This window comes from Daucus carota, chromosome 2 (assembly GCF_001625215.2).
Source record: "Daucus carota subsp. sativus chromosome 2, DH1 v3.0, whole genome shotgun sequence".
Classification (NCBI taxonomy): domain Eukaryota; kingdom Viridiplantae; phylum Streptophyta; class Magnoliopsida; order Apiales; family Apiaceae; genus Daucus; species Daucus carota.
In genome coordinates, this window is record NC_030382.2 from 58,430,391 (window position 1) to 58,452,935 (window position 22,545).

The following is a 22,545-nucleotide window of genomic DNA, read 5'->3' on the forward strand; positions in this document are numbered from 1 at the left end:
TCCGTTGACATGTTCTTTTAGCATAATTTAGTGTTACACAATAATATTAATATTGTGACAGTGTCGGATCCGAAAGGGTGCACCGACGATGCTGACACCCCCGATTCCTATAATATTTCTTGCACTATACTATAGTTTATAATATTTGGCTGCATTTCTAAAAAATAAATTCAGCTCTGTTAAATACTGTAATTACTTAAAAATTATTGATGGCATATAGTATTTTTTTATATATATATAAATGATTGTTTCTTGGATTTCTAGATCCATGGACAGTAAAACCGCAGGAAAATTCGATTTTTTCATGGTTAAAGAGTCCTGTCAATATAAATTGGAACCTTGAACCCAACACAGATTAATATTTCCTTGGATATCCATTTACATTCTCCATTCCCATCTACCAACCAAACACCCCCTCAATTTCCCCGCAATCTCCGTTTCTCTTGAGAATCAATATATATCTCCGTTTCTCTTGAGAATCAATATATTTACTCTGATACGATACTAACTAGTATGCACTACAAAACACAGGATGCAAACATTGGTGTCAAGGGAACAACAAACATGATTCACCAAACCAGCCATTATTTGTGTCATTGTTTGATGAGAAACAAGAGTTTTTTCTTGGACAACTATGTAAAGAACTAGACAAGCGAAATCAAAAGCAACAAGCCACGTGCATGCATAGTATCATTTCTCCATAATGCGCTTGAATCTCTTTTCTGGAGGTCCGATGAACAGCTCAGTCTCCACGTCTGAGTTCTCGCTGGTTTCTGTTGTGGATGTTATGTTTCCTCCGTCTTCTGGCGATTCTTGTCGCGGTTGAACTTCATACTGAAAAATCATTCAAAAATTAAATCTGAGTTAATTACGTCAGTACTACTAACAAATTTAGAGGTCTTTTGGTCTAGTGAATATCCATCTTGCGTAGGGCTGTTTAACGAACCGAGCTGTTCGCGAACAAGCTCGAGCTCGGCTCGTTAAGAGCTCGTTCGGCTCGGCTCGTTAAGTTAACGAGCTCGAGCTCGAACACAAAAAATTGTTCGTTAAGTAAACGAGCTCGAGCCGAGCTTTTAGTATGTTCGGCTCGAGCTCGGCTCGAGCTCGACTCGAGCTCGCTCGGCTCGAGCTCGGCTCGTTAAAGCTCGAAAAAATGTAATATTTTTGGGGTTTTTTTTTATAATTTATATATGTTATTGAACTCAGAATTCAACATATAATTTATATATATATATTTTAGTGATGTAACCAAAATTTCGGAAAATAATAATTTTATATGGTTTGCTATTTTGACAGTCAAGTAGAAGGTTAACTAGTACCGCTAACTAGTGTTTAATCATAAATTAGTGTTTCAATTTTTTAAAAAATATTTCTTACCGATCCAACCTCATGGATGTTAACATATATACATTTTAGTGATATAAACAAAGTTTCAAAAAAATTAAAATTATTTGGTTAGCTATTTTAAGAGTCAACTAGCGGTTTGTCTTTATTTTTTTTCTGGCTCGGCTCGACTCGACTCGACTCGGCTCGGCTTGTATTTGTTCGCGAACAAGCTCGTGTTCGGCTCGTTAGTTAACGAGCCGAGCTTGAACACAATTTTTGTTCGATAAAAAAGCTCGGCTCGGCTCGGCTCGTCAGAAAAAAAATTAAAGCTCGGCTCGGTTCGGTCAAAACTCGGCTCGGCTCGGTTCGTGAACAGCCCTAATCTTGCGTATGCTTCACTCCCTGAAACCCTACTTTCTAATGTGTTCAGGTGGGTTTGGTTTGGTTTATAAATACTATTGAAAATTTTATTTGCCCAAGGTTCAGAAACCATATATTCTCATCGAATCTAAACTCTCCTATTTCGGATGAAACTGAAGTTCAAACTTCAAAACCGGTGTAAAGTACAAAACCATGACACTGCATAATACCGCAGGATCTTGGTCTGATAGTATCTCCATGGCTTTCTTTACGAGATGTCGATGTTGTCAAAAACGAGATGTGTGTGTGAGTTTCTAATTAAAAAGAAAACCATTCATGTAGATTACCTTGGCAAGCAGCATTGCGTTATCTGCTGCAAGAGTCTTCTCCTGAAATTTTATAGAATTTAGAAGAAAAAAATTATCAGACCATCAGACCCGATTCTTTTATATTTATTTTCGATACCAAGTAGCTCGACTCCTTTATTTTCTTCAGCATAGCAGCGGTTTAAAGAGTATTGCTTCTATAAATTTACAATAGTTAAGTACCTTTTCCTTTAATTGTTCGATCTGCTCTTTGAAGACCTGCATCTGAAATATGAACACACGAATTTATAAGTACTTAATAAATTTGAATTATGCAAGATTAATCTCTTAAACCCTCAGTTTAATGTTTTCATCGTTAAAAAGATACCTTTCTGGCTCGAACAGTGCTCACACTCTTCTCCAGCTGCTGTTCTATCTGTTGCAGTTCAGTAATGGAACACGATCCCAAACCTTCTCCCAATAGTTTCCTATGTGCATTTGATATGTTCAACAATTTTGATAATAAGCCTATTTAAGTGCCAAGAATGTGTAAGAAGGACCGTAAGCTAACCTCTTTGAAACTTCAAGAAGCTCTATCTTCTTTGCCAGAGTTGCTGTTTCATGCTTTAGATGCTGCAATTTAGTTACACCACAAAATAAGAAATACTGCCTTCATATTCGATGTCTTAAAAAGAACTTGTGCCAAAGTTTGATGATATGAACAAAGAGCTCTAAAATACACTTCATATGGTTCAGTGTCAAGTCTCTACTTGTTTTCTGTTGGGTTACTAATTTGAGTCTCGTTAAATGTTAATATATACAGGCAGGGGCGGAACCTGGAGAAACTAACAAACACGTGTGTGTTCAATGTAACCAAACACGAACATCGAAATCAGTGTGTACAAATGTGTGTGAAATTAAATTGTTGAATGGATGAAAAACCTGCATGTTTTGCGCCACAGGCGTGTTGTTACTTTGAACATCCTTAGTGTGTTTGCGGTATCGTTCGATGGTCTCATGCATGCTGCACGGTTTTAAAACATTATCAAACATATCAAATTAATTCTTAGAAGTGTTTTGTGGCAAAAAATAAAAATAAAAAAAACTTAGAAGTGTTTACACAGTTTGGTGCAGTGGGACAGAAATCGTAAACAGGCAAATTAGTGATCATAAGGACCAATTAAGACTGGGATTAGTTTAAAGAAACCTCTGTAGGAAACTGTAAAAACCTCTATGTCGGAGGCAAACAGCTAAGCACAGAAAGTAATACCGAAATAAAAATTTAAGAAAAATACAGTCAAGATACTATTCCTCATTGTGACTTCCTAGCTCCCCCACAGACCACCACCGCAACTTTTTTTGTGTTAATTAAGCTTAGAAATTTAAATATTTACGTTCCCAGATCTTATACTAAGAAATCTCTTACACATTAGTTAGTTACATGATAGAAAATAATCCAATTTTCCAGCATAATTCTAATCATTCCCTAAATTTTTAGTATTTATTTTTCATTCCCCTTAAATAGGTAATGACTAACCCATTCGTTTTACACAGTCTTTTCCCTATTTTTTCTATCAGTCTTTCTAATGTGTGCCCAAAGGCACATAATAAACACCAACTTTTATGAAAATGATTTCTTCTGATTGGTATAATTGATGTGAATGCAAAGGAGCCATTAACATTTATTATTCATTCACCAATCAAAAGCTAGTATTAATCTCATGAGAGTTAGTGACTAGTGTGTGCCCACGGACACATTATAGAAAATTCGTTTTTTATATGATCTTTTTGTTAATAGATTTGTAATTTAATACTCATAGTTATAAGAGATATAATTCGAGATTATTGTTGGAGTTTTCATTTGCTATCAATTTCTTTTTTTCTAGAAATTGAATTATTAATGATACAGTTAGGAACCTCACTAAGATACTGTCAGATATACTCTCAGACTCAGCATGGATAATACAGCATGTGTATAATAAATACGAACTAAGCATAAAAGCCCGTGCGAGGCACGGGCTCTAATTTGTGTTTGTATTTTAAATAATATCCATGTGTCTTCGTACTATTTCGAATGTAACTATTACGTTTTATTCTTTGACAAAATATGTAAACATGAAAATGAAATATTTGAAACCTAATAACATTAATGGTAAGAATAAGTACTATATTTTTAAAAAATTTATAGATCAAAAACTCTATTTGAACTGATTTTTTTATATTCAAATTCGTTAGGATATAGAGGCCACTACCATATTATTTATATATTCAAAATCATATTCGAAATTAATATTGAAACTTTTAGATTTTAAATATATTATACCTCATTAAAAGTATATGTAATATATTGTTGAAAATTATTAAATTATTTCATCTAATATAACATAATTTTGATGAAAACTTTTTCTTGATATGTGAATTACGATATCCTAAATCATGATTAGATGAAGATGGGTGATCCGCGTTGTTTTAAATTTATTTCTTCTTATTGATCATACGTTTGCGTAATAGCTAAGTGATACATGATGGGGCGGATTTTAACATATGTTTCACACACATTGTACAAATAGGAATTGAAACATATGTTGTATGTAAAAAGAGTCATACCTTGTTTTATTATAAAAGCATCAATTGAACTACTAAGCTTATAATTGTACCCCAAAAATATTCTGACACCTTTGATGTGGCTTACCCTGTTAATTTTCATATCAATTATATAGTACTTCAATGTCTTAGATCTCAAAATGATTTTACTTTTTGATTTTAAATATATTATGCCTCATTAATAGTATCTGTAATTTATTGTTGAAAATTATTAGATTATTTCATCTAATATAACATGATTTTGATGAAAACTTATTCTTGATATGTGAATAATGATATCCTAAATCATGATTAGATGAAGATGTGTGGTCCACGTTGTTTTAAATTTATTTCTTCTTTTTTGAGCGTAGGTTTGCTTAATAGTTAAGTGATACATGATAGGCAGATCATCAAACACATTTTTTTTCGGCATATGTTGCGCACACTTTGTATAAATAGAAATTATAACATATATTGTATGTAAAAAGACCCATACCTTATTTTATTATAAAAGCATCAATTGAACTACTAACCTTATAATTGTACACAAAATTTTTTGACACCTTTGATGTGGCTTACCCTTTAATTTTCAGATCAATTATACAGTACTTCAATTTCTTAGATCTCAAAATGATTTTTTGGAATTTCAAATAGCAAAAAGAGAGTAGATATGAGTTAGGAACCATGAAGTTTATAATAACATGAAATTTGCATATTATGTTCAATGTTAAAAATCAAATCAGGTATTCGATATTCTGGATTATGGGAAAACTATTCTTGTTTTAGTCCCGTTGAGTCAGATAGTAGTTTTCACCATATCGCGTCGGATTGTCCGGTTCAGAATTAATTATATTTTATTAGTTTAATTGGTAAAATTATTAATTAATTTAATTATAGTTTGCATCATTTTATTTAACTGGTATGTTATATGTTGATTGATTGCATATTAAAATTATACTTTTAAGACTTTAATATATATAACTTATTTCTCTGTGTTATTTTATTTTAACCAAGTAAAATTTATAACTCAATTATTTTTAGTAGGTCACATAAACGCTTTTTATTATAATTTGGTTGCCTTTTGATTAGAAATTTAGAATTTCCCTAAATTCACTTTATATCACAAGTCGTAATATTTCAAATTCATATATCATCAAAATCACATCATCTAGATATATTTTCTAACACCAAATTTGATTTTTTTTGTCATTATTCTTATATCTATAATTTTTAAAAAAAAAATTAACATGACAAAGTCCATGTTAAAAGTCCATCAATTCTTCCTTTCAAAGATGCTCACTGAAATCTCATTTTTATTCGAATATGAATTGTATCTATTTTTAGAAATCTGAAACATGGTTCGAGCTCGATTATTTAGATTCTTTTTCAAATTTAAATTTATTTATGTAAATACTTAATTTATAGATATTAACCTATCATGTAAATAATATATGCGGGTTAACTGAAATAATAACTTATCTCAGATAAATAAGATATTGAAAAGAATATAAATACAACAGATTTAATGTATGTGAGTAATGTTTTTGAATAACAAACCAATTGATTGTGTAGCTCAAGTGGTTTGAGCTGTGTATTCATGTTGGAGAGGTCTTGGGTTCAATTCCTAAGAATAACAAATTTTTTTATATAAATGAGGATGAGTCAGGTTCGGAGTTAGGCTCGGGTTCGGAGCTAGGTAATTTATTTGCTCAGGAGGGAGGTTTGACACGAACCTGTTGGGCTATTATCTATACTATACTATAATAAGCCAACATGAGTATAATTTGTAGTCCAAGGTTTTAGTTATATTTTTTGGTTTGGTACTCTCCTTTTGGTACTACAAGTCTACCAATGTGGAGTCTATTAGTATTATAAACAGTTTCAAATACTAAAAACACTCATAACAATACATTATCATATAATATTTCATTAAAAAAATTATAATGATGTTATAAATAAAATTATAAATATACAATTTTGAATATTTTTTTAAACAAGAACCTTCATATAACTCTTTTTAACTTTAACGTGTTCTATTTCAATATAACATTATATAATTAGATTACTGAATCTTTCAAAGGTATTACACGATCGGCTATGATTGGAAAAGATTAGAATTTTCTGATTTTTTTTATTTTTAAATCTATGTGTACTAAATTCGGATTAAATGTACTAAAATCCTAATATATATTTATTAGGGTTTGTCCATTTTGAAGTAATCGGGAGAAAATATAGTCAGTTGAATAATATAATTTAATTAAAATTCAATCCATTAATACTAAAATACTAACAAAATGATGTTAAAATTTAAATTATAAATAATAAATTACGAACTATAAACCCGCACGTGCTTCGCACGAGTTAAAGGCTAGTTTCTTCCTCTTTGTTTCGAAGCAACATTCTGTTCAGATAATACACGAAAAGCATATTCAACAGATGTTCTGGTAAGACAGTGAGCACTCGATCTACAAGCAAGTAGGTTGGTAAATAGTAAAGCAAGATTAAATAAACTATATCCGAAAACAAAAATCTTCAGTGATTATCCACTATTCCGAAACAAGAAATCATATCCTTGGACACAAATCACACACGACTACGCACAACGCACTCTACTGCTCATCTCATCCTCAACTTGACATACTTTTAATCTTATAAGCAGCACTCAACTTTACTGGAATATGCAATGGTACCAGCTGCATATGTAAAAATTGCAACTAGGTACCTCAAGTATCAACTATTATGCGTGCATATTCATGTAAGTTGCTACACTGCCTATTTTGCTATAATCAAAATATTAACAGAAATATAAGATTATACTAAAGTTATTATGTTATAGGTAATTTTGATAAAATGTGGAAATTAGTGACATATGATGTTTGATTTGTTTACAAATTTATTTAACTCGATTTGATCGAAACCGGTAATATATAGGGTTGGGTTACAAACTTTATTTCTTATGGTTGGATTACAAAATTTGAACCGCTCTGATTAGGTCGAATATTAAAACAGTCTATCCCAACCTGAACACTCCGAATCGATATCTTTTAGTATTATTTAAATTTGAAACTGATGAATCTGCAATTCATCATTCATGCATCTACAAAATGCAACTAGGTTCCTTTGTCTACACAGTTCATGAGAAAGAACAAGTGGGTCTGAGTGAATGCGTTGTGTGTGTAGATAGAGTAAAAGATGGGCTTATTTGCACTTCTTATATATTTTGATTGTTAATTATAAATGTAGACGAATTTTATATTACATTGCTTTTAACTAGCTATGAAAATTAAATAGAAGTCTAAAATATGTCCTTGAATTATTATGTATCTACGGGTATCTATAAGTTACTCATAGGCTAAAAATACCCATATTTTTCGATCTACGAGTTACTTATAAGATATCTTCGTAATTCATTCTCGAAAATGAGGCTACACAGAATTAGAGTTTATTAGAATTATATGCAATAAAATGAGAAAAATATAATTAACCCGAGAACTCGCTCTCGGGGTCGAAAAATCCCAATTTGCAGGTACTGATACTTCTAGTCGATAAACGTTCATTGTAATTAAACAGCAATACTAATCCAGATTGGATCTTCAATTGTTGAGTTGCTTTTGAAAAGATTGGAAAATCTGATAATCAAGTAATGACATATATATAACATATACTATATATGAGTGCATACATGCTTTATACACACACATGCTACCTCCATTCTAGAAAATATCTTTTGGCCTCCTCTTAAGTCAACAAAGATTCGGTTCCTAAAGCATACAACTTCTGAGATCTGGTTTCTTACAAAAACACACACCCACACTCAAAGATCTCCAAAGGAACTCACTGGATTCGGGTTTTCTGGTTTCTTACAAAGACACACACCCACACTCAAAGATCTCCAAAGGAACTCATTGGATTCAACAAACCCTAACTGCACATATGCATGGTTTATAACTACACATACCCATATGAATAACACTCAAGATTTTGCCAAATATTGAAGCTGATGAAATTCCAAAAAATGAAAACTACCCATATGAATTACATTCAAGATATTGCAAAAAGATCAAACCTTTCGATTAATAACAGATGCATCACTAGAGCTTGATTCTTTCAAGAAGTATGTAGAGATATGAATATGTGTATGATTATATGGAGTATGTTTATGTTTACCTTGAGCTGGCAAATTCATGGAGCTTGCCTCTAGGGGAGAAGATAATCAAAGCAACTTCAGCATCACAAAGAACAGAAAGCTCGAAGGCCTTCTTCAACAATCCATTTCTCCTCTTGGAAAAAGTCACTTGCCTGCTTGTCGCGTTCTCTATACGCCTCATCTGAGTCTTCCCCCTCACCATTTTCGATCTCCACAACCTTCAACAAAACCAAAATTATAAGTTCAACAACCATATGTATAAATAAATATGCAGATTTATCTAAATAGGCCATACAGAAAGAAACAAGAGATATTCCCTTATTGTCTTATAATTGAACTCAAGTCAGAGAGAAATCTTACAGAAGAGGAAATGGAAAAAGAAACAAGAGAAGAGATTATTTAGGTGGAGGAAAGATAGGCCTAAAAAAGGCAAAGAAACAACTTTATAAAGGGGAAGAGAGATCCCAAATTATTTCCAAGAGAGCACAGAACAAGCCCAAGAATGGTAGAAACAAAGGTAAGTTTTGTGTTTGACTGATTGATTTCTAGTCTTTTTATGGGTTTTTTACCCAAATGAAGGCCAAAGATTCAATCTTTTTTACTGCCCATCTTTCCATTTCTACTCACTGTATGCATTTATGTGATCTACAGTACAAACACTAGCAGTTTTATATTAACTAGTCTACTTGTTTCAAGTTTTCCCCACAAAAAAAAAAATTTATTATATTTCCGATAAAAACCTCATCTTTTGCTAATTTTGGTAACCCAGAGGATAGATATGGAAAATATTGAAATGGGTGGAGAGAGAAAAAGTATTTTTGGCAGAAAAAGCTAAAGGAAAAAAAAGCAGAAAAAATAGAAATAAAATTAGGTGTTAAAACATGCATGCGTCCGTACAGCTGTTGGATACGGGAAAATAATAAATAACTGGGCTGGTAGAATATGGAATGAGCCAATCAGAAATCGAAAACGCATCGGGCTTTAATGATTTGTTAGTATCCAAACTTATTGTCACCGTGGGGTCACAGGCCCACTTGTGAGTTGTGGGTATCGCTATTGGCTCATTCGAAGTCTTGTCTTGGTTTTTTTCCAGATGAAGATAACCCAAAAGTAAGTTACTGTTGTCTCTTCTTTTCTGCAACTATCCACATTTGTAACCCTAGGACACTGTACCTTTATATTTTCATATATTTCAGTATATTATTTTATATAATAATAATAATAATAATAATAATAATAATAATAATATATTTATCTTGCGGCACCTTTTATTATTTTTTCACATTTACTTGAGTTAATTTTAGTTAAAAAGAGGATGATCACCAGAATTTTGTGTCAAAGTGATTAAAATATACTCATAAATAAGGCTATTTTATGATTAAAATTCACTGCTAGTGGACCTTGATTATAATTATTAATTAGTAAAATAAAAGGACCATAAAGCATTAAAGCTTACGATATACTGTATATGAAATTATGAATATAGTGGCAACATGAGTCACTTGCCGCTTAGGGGCTCGCAACAGTTGTCGGTTGTGGAATTCTCTAGAAAAGTAAGCCTGATATTTTAATTTCAGATATTTAGAACATACTCCCTCCGTCTCAATTTATAGGTGCATTTTGGAATAAACACAAGAAAAAAGTTGGTTAGATAGAATCTTATCTTATGTATCATTAATTAGTGCATTGATAAGTGAGAATATAGTTGAGTTTCAAAAAAATCACAATAAATATAGGGATTTAGTGCATTGAGAAATGAGAATAATGTTGAGTTTCAAAAAAATTACAATTAATATGTAGATATATTTGTATTTAAAGAAGGGAGGGACAAATATTTTGGGACAAATTTTTTTCTCAAAATGGACCTATAAATTGAGACGGAGGGAGTATCTACGATTAGAAAATAATTTTAATTACTGTACCCCCGAATTTAAAAGAGTATATATGAGTCCTTTGCCCCAAGACGTCACCTAAATTGTATTGTATGCATTACCTATTTCGTATTGGCTGTCTAAACTTTTGAATTAAGTGGTGGCACCTAAAGTGACCTAGGTAATTATGCAATTCAAGATCAGTGCTAGTCTAACCTAACTTATGTATTTGTGGTTTTAATTATATATATAAACAGAATTATAAATATATATTTATAATATTTTAATTCTAACAAATAATAAGGAGAGTTTAATCTTATTTCCTTCGTCTCCACAGATTTTACTTTTTGAAAATGTATTTTAAGACTCTTATAAAGTATAATTAATAACTTTTTTTGAAAAAAATTCTGAATAAAAATTTGACGTTTAATCATTTATTTAGAAAATAATAAATTAAAAAAACATTATGAAGATATATTTTATAAAAACCTCAAAATATATGCAAAATAACGAATGTACTAACTAAAATATTAATAATATCTTATAATTTTAAATTTAACATACAGAATTCGAATAATTTTAACATATTTCAATATAATATATAAACAGAAGGTAATTTTAATATATTTTACCTGTAACTCTATTCGTTATTTTACTTTACTAGAAAGACATATATAGAAGTAAATCTAAGGCAATACATAAAACCCCAGATTATAAAGAATATATGTTACCCCCTCCTTCCCTTTTTTAGATGTGCATTTTGATTTTTGACCGATCAAATTGAATATACTTTGACTGAAATTTACATGTATTATATAATTGACAAAAATAACAAAAATTATATCATTAGAAAGTAAATTTTGTCTATTTTAATATGCAACTTTCGGATTTTAAAAATAATGAATAGATAATTCGTAATGTTTAGTCAAAAATTGGTTAATTTGACTCTTCGAAAAGCAAAATGGACATGTAAAAGGAGACGGAGGAAGCATAATATATTCAATAATTAATCATAAAATACCTATATTACATCAAATCGGAATCAACATAAAAGTTAAAACTCTGAATTTTGCACTTGGCGCTGCTTATTATTTCAGTTCATTTGTTGAATTGTTGCAGTCCATAACCTATACCGACTTTCGTTATTTGTTACAGACTATAAATAATGCATTTCCATATAATTTGCTCCGTTGAAAATTTGGTATGGAAATAATAGGGTATGAATTGTTGGAGACATTCGCGGGTGATACAAAATCGGTTCGGCTCACTGTTTCAACGGCCAAGGATGATGTTTTGCTATAATTAGTTTACGACAACAAGCACAAAACGGTCATATATTATGAACAGAAAAAAATTATAACCCACTTGATTCACTTAAAAACCTGAAATAATAATTTTTCGCAAATAAAATTCATAACAATATATTTTGATAAATGTGCGAAAAAAATCAAGAAAGAGCAGACAGAAGAGCAGTTAACATAATAGAGCCTGTTTGTCGACCTTGGGTCATTTTCGACTTAAACTGAAAAATATTTATTTGCGTGATAATTCATAGGTCAGCTTAGTGTTAGAAATAAGTCAAGAACTGACTTAAAATTATACGTTAGTTTGAAATAATTTTCCGGTCAATTAATTTTTTATATAAAAACTATTCTTAAAATATAAGTTATTCATAAATCACTTTAATTTCTATTATTATATTTTTAAAAACTCACAAATCACTAAAAAGTTAAAATTAAATAAGGAAATATTTTAAATTCTCAACTTATATATTAAAAGTCATCTTAAATCATAAATGTTAAATGAAACATGATCATGACTCCAATATTTAAATCAACGGGAAATGCAAGTTTAAATTATTAGAATTAAATATACTACTTTCTCAAAAAAAATTAAATACACTACAACTATGAACTATCTCAACTGTGCATTGTTTTCCTCAATTATAGAGAGAACATAGGCTGCTGTTTAGTGTCCGAAAGGGTAATTAGGCCTCAATGTGAATGTGTGAGAGGATTAGGACCACTAAGCGTGCGAATCTCTTTCTTTCATGAATTGTTAAGTTAAAGATTACTGTCGTTTAATTATGCTCACATTGTGTGAAAATTATAATTCTGAATCTAACTAAACAACAAGGATGAAGAAGAAAGCTAAGAAAATTACATTACGCACTTAACTGTATTTACATGTTTGCAGAAAAGAAAGAGATGTAAAAACTGAACTGTACAAGAACAATGCAAATGCTAATATATACAGGTGAGTAAAGTCATGGCTGGAATCTAACAGAACAAGTGTTCTGTTGTAACAAACTCTCTGAGCTGGCACCACCTTGCTGACACCACCTGGAACATTCTGGAAACATTCCTCCACCTCAGCTGATGTCTGATATCGCAACAGCCCCCCTCAAGTTAGGAGGGGATGAAGACACACCTAACTTGGACAATAAGGAGTTGAAGTGTGGTGAAGGAGCTACTTTGGTTAGCACATCTGCCAACTGGGATGAAGTGGGAAGATAAGTAAGCTGGAGTAATCCCTCTAAAACCTTATCTCGAGTAAAATGGCAATCAAGCTCGATATGCTTAGTACGTTCATGGAAAACGAGATTTTTAGCTATATAAAGTGCACTCTGGTTATCACAGTGAAGTGTTACAGGCTTAAGATCATGAACACCTAAATCTTCAAGAATACGAACAGCCCAAGTCACCTCAGATGCAGCTGCAGCCATAACACGATACTCAGCCTCCGATGAAGAACGGGACACAATAGGCTGCTTTTTAGATTTCCAGGTAACTGGTGAGCTACCAAGAAGAAGAATGTAGCCTGTGATGGAACGTCGAGAGTCTGGACAAGACGCCCAGTCAGCGTCTGAGAAGGCCTGTAACTTAAGATGGTCTGATGAGTTTAAGAGAATACCCTGGTTAACCGTAGCAGCTACATAACGAAGTGTATGATGAAGAGCTGCAAAATGAGGGCTACGAGGTGCAGTCATGAATTGACTCAAACTTTGGACAGTTAAAGAAAGATCAGGCCTTGTGTTGGTGAGGTAGTTAAGTTTACCTACAAGCGATCGATACACTTCTGGATTGGGGAGTAAATCACCATCTGAATTGTTTAGCCTGAGATTAACAGGCAAAGGTGTGACAGCAGATTTGGTGAGTTCAAGACCAGAAGAAGCAAGAAGATCCTTGGCAAATTTCTTCTGGCTGACAAAGAAACCAGAAGAGAGATAATCGATTTCAAGACCAAGAAAGTAACTTGCTTTACCCAGATCTTTGATGCGGAACATGTCATCCAAGTGAGACTTTAATGACTGAATAGCATCAAAATCAGTTCCAGTGAGTAACACATCATCAACATAAACTGCCACAATACAGATTTTACCATTGCAATGTTTAGTGAATAAGCTATAATCGTTCTTGGACTGTGAAAAACCCTGACTAAATAGTTCAGCAACAAGTTTTTCATTCTAGACCCTGGAAGCTTGTCTTAGCCCGTAGATGGATTTTCTAAGCAAGCACACCAAATTATTCGGATTAGGAATACCTTCAGGTACCTTCATATAAACCTCTTCAGTCAAACTACCATGCAAAAATGCATTATTTACGTCAAGTTGGAACACAGACCAGTTCTTACTTGCAGCCAGAGCAAGTAAAATTCGAACAGTACCCATTTTCACAACAGGTGAAAAAGTTTCGTCGAAATCAACACCATATTTCTGATTGAATCCTTTCGCGACCAAGCGAGCTTTGCATCGTTCAAGGCTACCATCAGGCTTTAGTTTGACCTTGAATACCCACTTGGAGCCTATTGCCTTCTTTCCTTTTGGCAAAGTCACCAAATCCCAAGTGTGGTTATTATTCAAAGCAGTTATTTCAGCCTTCATGGCATCAATCCAAAGAGGATCTGTAGCAGCCTCAGCATAAGACATTGGTTCTGTGATAGAACATGGAGTAACTGTAGGCTTATGCTGGACAAGATTGCACCAGTGAGATGATACTGAAGTATGACACTGATAATTGGATAAGTAAGTAGGAACTTTATGCACCCTGGAAGAGCGTCTTAGTTCTGGGAATTCATCAAGAGAACTAAGATCAACAACATTAGTTGAAGTAGGAAGGGAAGTAGGCGTATCTGGTGTAGAATTTATGATGAACTCATTTGAAGTGGATGGAGAATTCTGTACATGTGAAGAGTTCTGAGAAGCAGTTGCAGAATTCTGAGGAGGTGAGTTCTGAGAAGAAGGACTGGAGCCACTAGCATAATCATCATATACTGGCTTAGAAATAGAAACAGGTAGATATATGGCCGTGTCAATTTTCTTAATCGACTGTGGATCATGAAAAGGAAAATATCCTTCATGAAACATAACATTTCGAGATACAGAGAGTTGCTTAGACTTCAAATCAAGGACCTTATAACCCATCTGTCCAGGAGAATATCCTAAGAAAACGCAGGCAACACCTCTGGGATCAAACTTGCCTCTGTGCGCACTTGTCGTAGCAGTAAAGCACAAGCAGCCAAATGAGCGTAGATTTGTAATGTCAGGCACAGAATTGTATATTCTAAAGTAAGGTGTCTGGTCAGCAATACTGTGTAAAGGAGTGCGATTAATGAGATAAGTCGCACAAAGAATACACTCTCCCCAGTACATAGATGGAACATTGGACTGAAAATATAGTGCTCGAGCAGTTTCAATCAAATGCATGTGTTTACGCTCCACAACACCATTTTGTTGTGGAGTGTGACTACAACTAGTCTGATGGAAAATCCCATATTTATGAAATAAAGCTTGCATATCACCAAGACACAATTCTTTGGCATTATCTGATCGGACTATGCGTACAGTAGCATCAAACTGATTCTTGATGTACTGGAAAAAATTAGCTAAGACAGATGCACATTCAGACTTATGCTTGATTAAATGCACCCATGTAAAACGACTGAAATCGTCCACTATTGTAAGGAACTGAGTACATCCTGATGAAGACTTAACCTTGTACGGACCCCATACATCAATATGAATCAATTCAAACTTTGATTTAGTCTTAATCTGACTATGAGTAAAGCTAGATTTAACATGTCTTGCTTTTGGACAAACTTGACAAACAAGTTCTGTAGGAGTACCACTAATGTGTGGTACCACTAGCTTCAATTTAGGAAAAGGAATATGGCCTAAACGTAGATGCCAGACTTTTGCATCAGTGACAGCAACATGACAGCTTTTAGACTCTGCACCGCTTTGGACTTTATTTGTGCTGTAGAGACCTCCACTGATTTCACCAAGAGGCATCTGAAACTGTTTCGGAGAAAGGCCCTGTAGGATACACTTATCAACAGTAAACAGTATTGCACAACTAAGATCTCTGCATAGCCTTTGAACAGAAATGAGATTAAAACGAAAATCTGGCACATGAAGTACATTATGCAAGATAATATCTGTTGTTAGTTGAACTGTACCAACATGTTTAACCTCAATTTGCTTACCATCTGGGATAGTAATAAACTCAGGACCAGAGACATCTTTATAACTGGTGAACTCAGCAAGATTATTGCAGATGTGGTCAGTAGCACCACTATCAATAAGCCAATTTATTTTGGCATTATGATCAAAAAGGAAGCAGAATTTACCTGCCAGAAGAGCATGATGTTCAGTGTCTTTCGAATGACAATCCATAATTGAGTTTTGATTGTTGAGAAGTCCCAGAAGCTGATTGTACTGAGCTGTTGTAAATGTAGGAGTCTGATGAGAATCATCCTCATTTGCACCAGTGACAGCAGCAGCAACCTTTTTGTCTTTGAATCCCTTAAAACCTGGTGGATAACCATGAAGCTTGAAGCAACGTTCTGCACTGTGTCCAGACATTTTACAATGAGTACAATAGTATTTTGAGTTTTTCTTGAGTCCAGGATTAAACTTTGATATTCCTGAATTTGTAGACCTCTGTGAGGTTACTTGCTTGTTGTCAAAACTTTTCTTGTTATCAACCATGAAAGCAAGTGATTCAGTATTAGAGGTTAGGTTTGCGATGTCTTGGTGCCTTTCTTCCTGAGAAAACATCCTAAAAGCATTAGCAATGGTAGGAAGTGGCTGTTGCATCAGTACATTGCCCCTGATTATAGAATACTTATCACTAAGTTTCATCATAAACTGGATTAGCCTGTGGTTTTGTTGCCTTTGAAGGATCCTTTGATTGACATTACATACACATTTGTTGCAAGAACAGTAAGGTAAGGGATCAGCATCCAACACAGCATCCCATAGAGTTCTGATCTCAGTAAAAAACTCAGAAATCGATTTGTTTCCTTGATGAGACTCAGCTAACTGTTGCTCAACAGAGTAAACTTGTGCCATAGAAGCAAAACCATACCTATCTTCGAGATCGTCCCAAATTTCTCTTGCATTCTTAAAGGACAACACACTCTTAGCAATACTTTCATCAAGATTAGTAAGCAACCAGGCACACACCATATCATTACAACGCTCCCAAGCTTTGAGATCAACAGAGGTTAATTCAGGTTTAGCAACAGAACCATCAACAAAACCTAATTTGTTTTTCATAGACAAACTCAACAACATTGATCGTTTCCAACTCGTAAATCCATTTCCATCAAATTTCACAGACACTAACTGTGAGGCACTATGATCAGACGGATGAATGTAATAAACACTCGATTGATCATATACTGGCAAGATCGTAGTACGATCATGAACATTTCTTGAAGAATCAGTCATGTTTCTTTAGTTTCGACTCGAAAATCACACAAATTCTCGCAAAAGTACAATAGTAATGACTAGAACACTGATGTAGATTCAGGACACTAGGACTGAAATCAAAGAGTTTAGAGTGATTGCACCTTGAAAATGATGCAGAAAGGAGTAAAAATCGCAGATTCACAAGCGACTTCGAGCTCAGATTGATCGATAAACGAAGCAGCTTCTTCAATCTTGACTGTTTCGCTCTGATACCATGTGAAAACTATAATTCTGAATCTAACTAAACAACAAGGATGAAGAAGAAAGCTAAGAAAATTCCATTACGCACTTAACTGTATTTACATGTTTGCAGAAAAGAAAGAGATGTAAAAATTGAACTGTACAAGAACAATACAAATGCTAATATATACAGGTGAGTAAAGTCATGGCTGGAATCTAAGAGAACACTCTGTTGTAACAAACTCTTAACAAACTCTCTGAGCTGGCACTGCCTTGCTGGCACCACCTGGAACATTCTGGAAACATTCCTCCACCTCAGATGGTGTCTGATATCGCAACACATTGTTCCCACTGCTTCGAAATGCACCATTAAATTATTAGTAATATTTTCATGTGGACTTCATATAAATCATCCAATCATTTACAACATTGGTTCACTGTTCCGCACATTGTGCATATTATTCATTGAACTTACCGGTTAGTATTTCCCCACATACAGATTCCTATATTTATGAGCTTGCTTAGGGCGCACTAACAATATTTCCTAATTTAATCAATGAAGTACGTATATATGGATTTGCTGCTGAAGTCAAAACTTTAAATTTTCTAATTTTATCAATAACTAGTTGAGAAACCGCGCGTTGCGGCGGCCTATAAAAAATATATTAATGATTCAATATTAATATTTGTAAAATGCTAATACTAATATATAAAATTGTAAAATTGGACCATATTTCATGGTAAAAAAAATGAAAATAAATTTCAACACGTAATTAACAATTTAAAGAACGACGAATCTTAATTTTATTTGTGTTTTTTTAAAAAATAATCATGTTCTTACATTGTCACCTTCCTCCAATTTTTTTTCGATTGATTGTGCACGAAAACATCTAACTTGAATCCGTGAGATAACAGTCTATAACTACCCTTACTTGTAACAATAATACTGTATGAACAGTCTTCACTTAAAAGTTGCTTGAACGGAGAAAACAGATAATGATGAATAATATTTTTCCGTGTACAATGTAAATCATATAAAAAATTAACAACAACAAATATGTCCGATGAACAAAAAAAAATATTATAAAAGAATAACCAACAAACATACATCACTAATAGTTAATTTATTGATATCATCCATCAATATCATGCCAAGACTATATTTTTCTCCCGTGTTTGGATTTGTCCGACTCCCACATAACGGTCTATAACTACTTTCGCTTGAAACAACCTTTATTTTTTTAATACCGTATAAACAACCTTCACTTATCATTGTAGAAGAACGGCACCACCGAGTTAGAAATCGAGCAAGAAAATTATCACCAGAGAGAGATAGGGTTGTGGTATTGAGAGAGAGTAGGTTGTGTTTAGATGATCCAAAACCCTACAACCTATAGGGGTATTTATAAGTGCAGAATGACTTGTGTGTTACTCTTTTCCATAATTAAATAATCCGAAACAAAATCAGATTAAAACTTTCAAACTGCTATATTCCATAAATAATCTGAAACAAAATCAAATTCTGAAACTTGCGAAAATTCCAGAAAAATAGAAAAATAGAACAGAGCGATGTGAGAGGCGCCACCCACACGCCCCTCGCTTCTCCTTTATATAGAAACAAAATTAAAACTTTCAAGCTACTATGTTCCATAAATAATGTGAAACAAAATCAGATCCTGAAACTTGAATCTAATATATCCGAAACTAAAAAAGGTAGTTCTAATTTTTGATATTTTTTATCCAAAAATTTCAGTTATATAGAAACAAAATCAGATTAAAACTTTGAAGCTACTATATTCCATAAATAATCTGAAATAAAATCAGATTCTTGAACTTGCTTCTAATATATCTGAAACTAAAAAAGGTAGCTCTAATTATTGATATTTTTTATCCAAAAATTTCAGAAAATTAGAAAAATAGAACGGAGCGATGTGAGAGGCGCCACCTACACGCCCCTCGTTTCTCCTTTATATAAGTATATTGATGTATAGATATAGAGATTCATTGTTAAAACCAAACTTGGAGTTTGAGCTCACTGGCCTCCTTATTTTATAACACAAGTTAATAATTTTTATATAAATTTAATTATATTTAAACATTTTCATTGAAATATATTTCTTGATCAATTTCTAATTAGCTTATTAAAAGATTTAACTATAAAGAACCTATTCTAACATGCTGAATAGAACTTTTATTTAACATTCTCAATGAAATTATATTAACCGAAACATGTATATTAATTGTTTAATTTTTTCATTAAAAATGCATTTTTTTTATAATTTTATATTTACAATAAAATTAAATATGCATAACTAAATAATAAATATTATCAGACATATGCACATAACATATGTTATAAACTAGTTATGCTTAATGGTAAATTTGCACTTCCTTCGTCTCATTTGTATGTGGATGAATTAAACCACACCACACGTAAAAATGAGAGGTGAAAACAGATGGAGTATTGTTTTATGCAATAAAAACTTTGATGATTTAAAAATTATGTATTTAATTTGATGATTTAACAGATTTATGACTTATTTTGAATATAATAAGATTTATAAACAATACTCCCTCTTTCCCTCTCATTTCTTTACATTAATTTTTGGCATGTTTTTTAAGATTTATTTATAATATATTTTTTTTAAAAATAAAAATTTGATATTTAAATTCTTATTCATAAAAGAAAATTTTAAAAAATTATGAAGTTATATTTTATAAAAACCTTAAAAAGCGTGTAAGTAATTTAGACGCTGCCAGTCTTTTGAACATATGCAACAGTCTGGGTCAGGCGTCCAGCATCAACGAAAACGATATTTTCACTCTGTTTAATATGGGCCCCATAAGTCGACCTAGGAAAATGATACTCTAGTCTTTTATCAACCTTTTATCTGTCCACCAGTAATAAAATTCTTATTCCGCGTCTGGTTCGTGTATCCGGATCATTATAAATTTAATTATGATTCAAAACTTTCTTCAAAAAATAAATAAAAATTGATAAATAATTGATTCAAAACTTTAGTGAATAAAATTATTTAAAAAAAATTTCAAACTAAAACACAAGATAACAATTAAAATATATTGTTACATAATGATTTGAGAGTAGCTACAGGATCACGAAACAAATCAATTCTTCGAGTCAATTTCAAATTAGTTTAAATTGATGTAAACTTCGCATTTCGGATAATATTATATGTCATATATGTGTTGGTTAAACGAAGATAAGAAAATATCTAAATAGGGTAAGAAGATGAATTATTAAAGTGCAAGAGTTCAATCAGTGGCCAGTTTTAGAACTAGAGACATAAACGTTTTTCACAACTTCTACAACTACAAGCAACTGTCACAAGGAGTGCTCATGTAATTTGCGTTGTTCTGGAACTGTGAATCTGTGACAGCTGTATCGTAACATGCACGACGTCTTAAAGAATAGGCAGCCGTGTCATAATTAAAATTTTTAGATGATTGATATTATAAGAGTAAAGTTCTATGGAGTCCACTTTTTATTAGAGTCCTTGGAGTCCATGCATGTTCTGCAATTAAAATATAGCTTAAAATAATACAAAACACATTATATTCGAATGATGTTCTACAAACATCATTATTTTATTGTAAATCTTGCGGATTTCATATATTTTACAAGTAAAACATTGCAATATATATTATTCTATAAAACATGTTTAGTTTTGCAGAACATACATGTTCATCTTGAAGAACATACATGTTCATGTTGCAGAACATATATACTGTACTGAGATTTGTAGGATTTACAATAAAGTAATGATGTTTGTAGAACATCATTCGAAAAATAATGTGTTTTGTAATATTTTAAGCTATATTTTTAATTGCAGAACATGTATGGACTCCAAGGACTCCAATAAAAAGTGGACTCCATATAACTTGACTCTGATATATAATATAATATAACAATATCATATTAAACGAATACTCTCTTTATTTTTTAATATTTGACGCTTTGACTTTGGGCACGTACTTTTAAGTGCTTTGACCGAGTAGTTAAAAATATTATTTTTTAAATTTTCTTTTTATGAATAAAAATATATAATCAAAATTTTAATTTACAAGAAAAATCAATTAAAAATAATAATTTTTACTATCCGGTCAACTCACCTAAAGATGTGTGACAAAAGTCAAACTATCAAATATTAAAAAACAGAGGGAGTACATCAAGTATAGAATTATGTGCAACCAATATATATAAATTAAGCTTACGCCACGTGAAGAACACGTTTTAGCGAGTAAATAATAAAAAATCACTATCTTGCTGCAACATAATATAACATTAAAAAGATAAAATAACTATGTTATTCCGCACTTTTTGAAAAGTGCTGAACAACTGTTCACATTATTGTCACAAACAAATTGTTCTCACTTAAATCACTATCTATAATTAATATATATAATTTATGATATATCAAAAATTATTCCTTGAAATCACTTTGTCATTGGCCCATAGAAAGATTGACGAGACTCTCCTTGAAATTATTCCTATTGTTACCCTTTCTTTCGTTTTTCTAGTTCTGCTTCAGCGTCTTTCAACTGTTGTGCTAGTGTTGATACTCTCCCTTCCAGCTCTTCGATAGTGCCTCTAGTAACGGCAGGTTTGTATGCTGATAAAAAATTGCGAGAAAAATCTTTCAGAGCATCAACACCACAGACCTGCGTGCACACTCTTCTATTAATCAGAGAGACTAGCAGGGAGGGATCTTGAAAAATCAAAATAAGAACAGAGAAATTCTTCTAAATAATCAAGATGCCTCGGTGCATAAGAGTGAATGGCTTATGGCTACATATGCGAGAATGATCCATTGTGGAGTGCTTCATATCCGTGTTGAGAGTATTGGTAAAAAAATTGGAAATCGACCTTGCATGAATATCCTTTGCAGTTATATGCGAAATTCTTTACTATGTGCTGTAATTTTCCTAAGCCCTGCCTATATCTATTTCGACTTTCGAGTTAAGAATTAACCCAAATATATGGAGATCATGCAAAAATAA

General features: G+C 32.4%; 1 protein-coding gene across 3 annotated transcripts in view; it reads right to left on the reverse strand.

Moving 5' to 3' along the window:
* Window positions 1–545: 545 nt before the first annotated feature.
* The window catches only part of LOC108209496 (MADS-box protein SOC1-like), a 63,708-nt gene continuing 41,708 nt past the window's right edge, over window positions 546–22,545 (reverse strand). The window contains exons 1-8 of one of the 3 annotated variants that reach the window (XM_017379845.2): window positions 9,082–9,236; window positions 8,742–8,939; window positions 2,934–3,015; window positions 2,563–2,624; window positions 2,380–2,479; window positions 2,235–2,276; window positions 2,034–2,075; window positions 546–834 (exon numbers count right to left, since the gene is read on the reverse strand). In XM_017379845.2, coding sequence (XP_017235334.1) covers window positions 691–834; window positions 2,034–2,075; window positions 2,235–2,276; window positions 2,380–2,479; window positions 2,563–2,624; window positions 2,934–3,015; window positions 8,742–8,923 — 654 coding nt within the window. In that variant the 5' untranslated portion in view covers window positions 8,924–8,939; window positions 9,082–9,236 and the 3' untranslated portion in view covers window positions 546–690. Of the gene's footprint in view, window positions 835–2,033; window positions 2,076–2,234; window positions 2,277–2,379; window positions 2,480–2,562; window positions 2,625–2,933; window positions 3,016–8,741; window positions 8,940–9,016; window positions 9,237–22,545 lie in introns of those variants that run through there. The other 2 variants (XM_064088464.1, XM_064088465.1) reach the window with 2 other exon arrangements.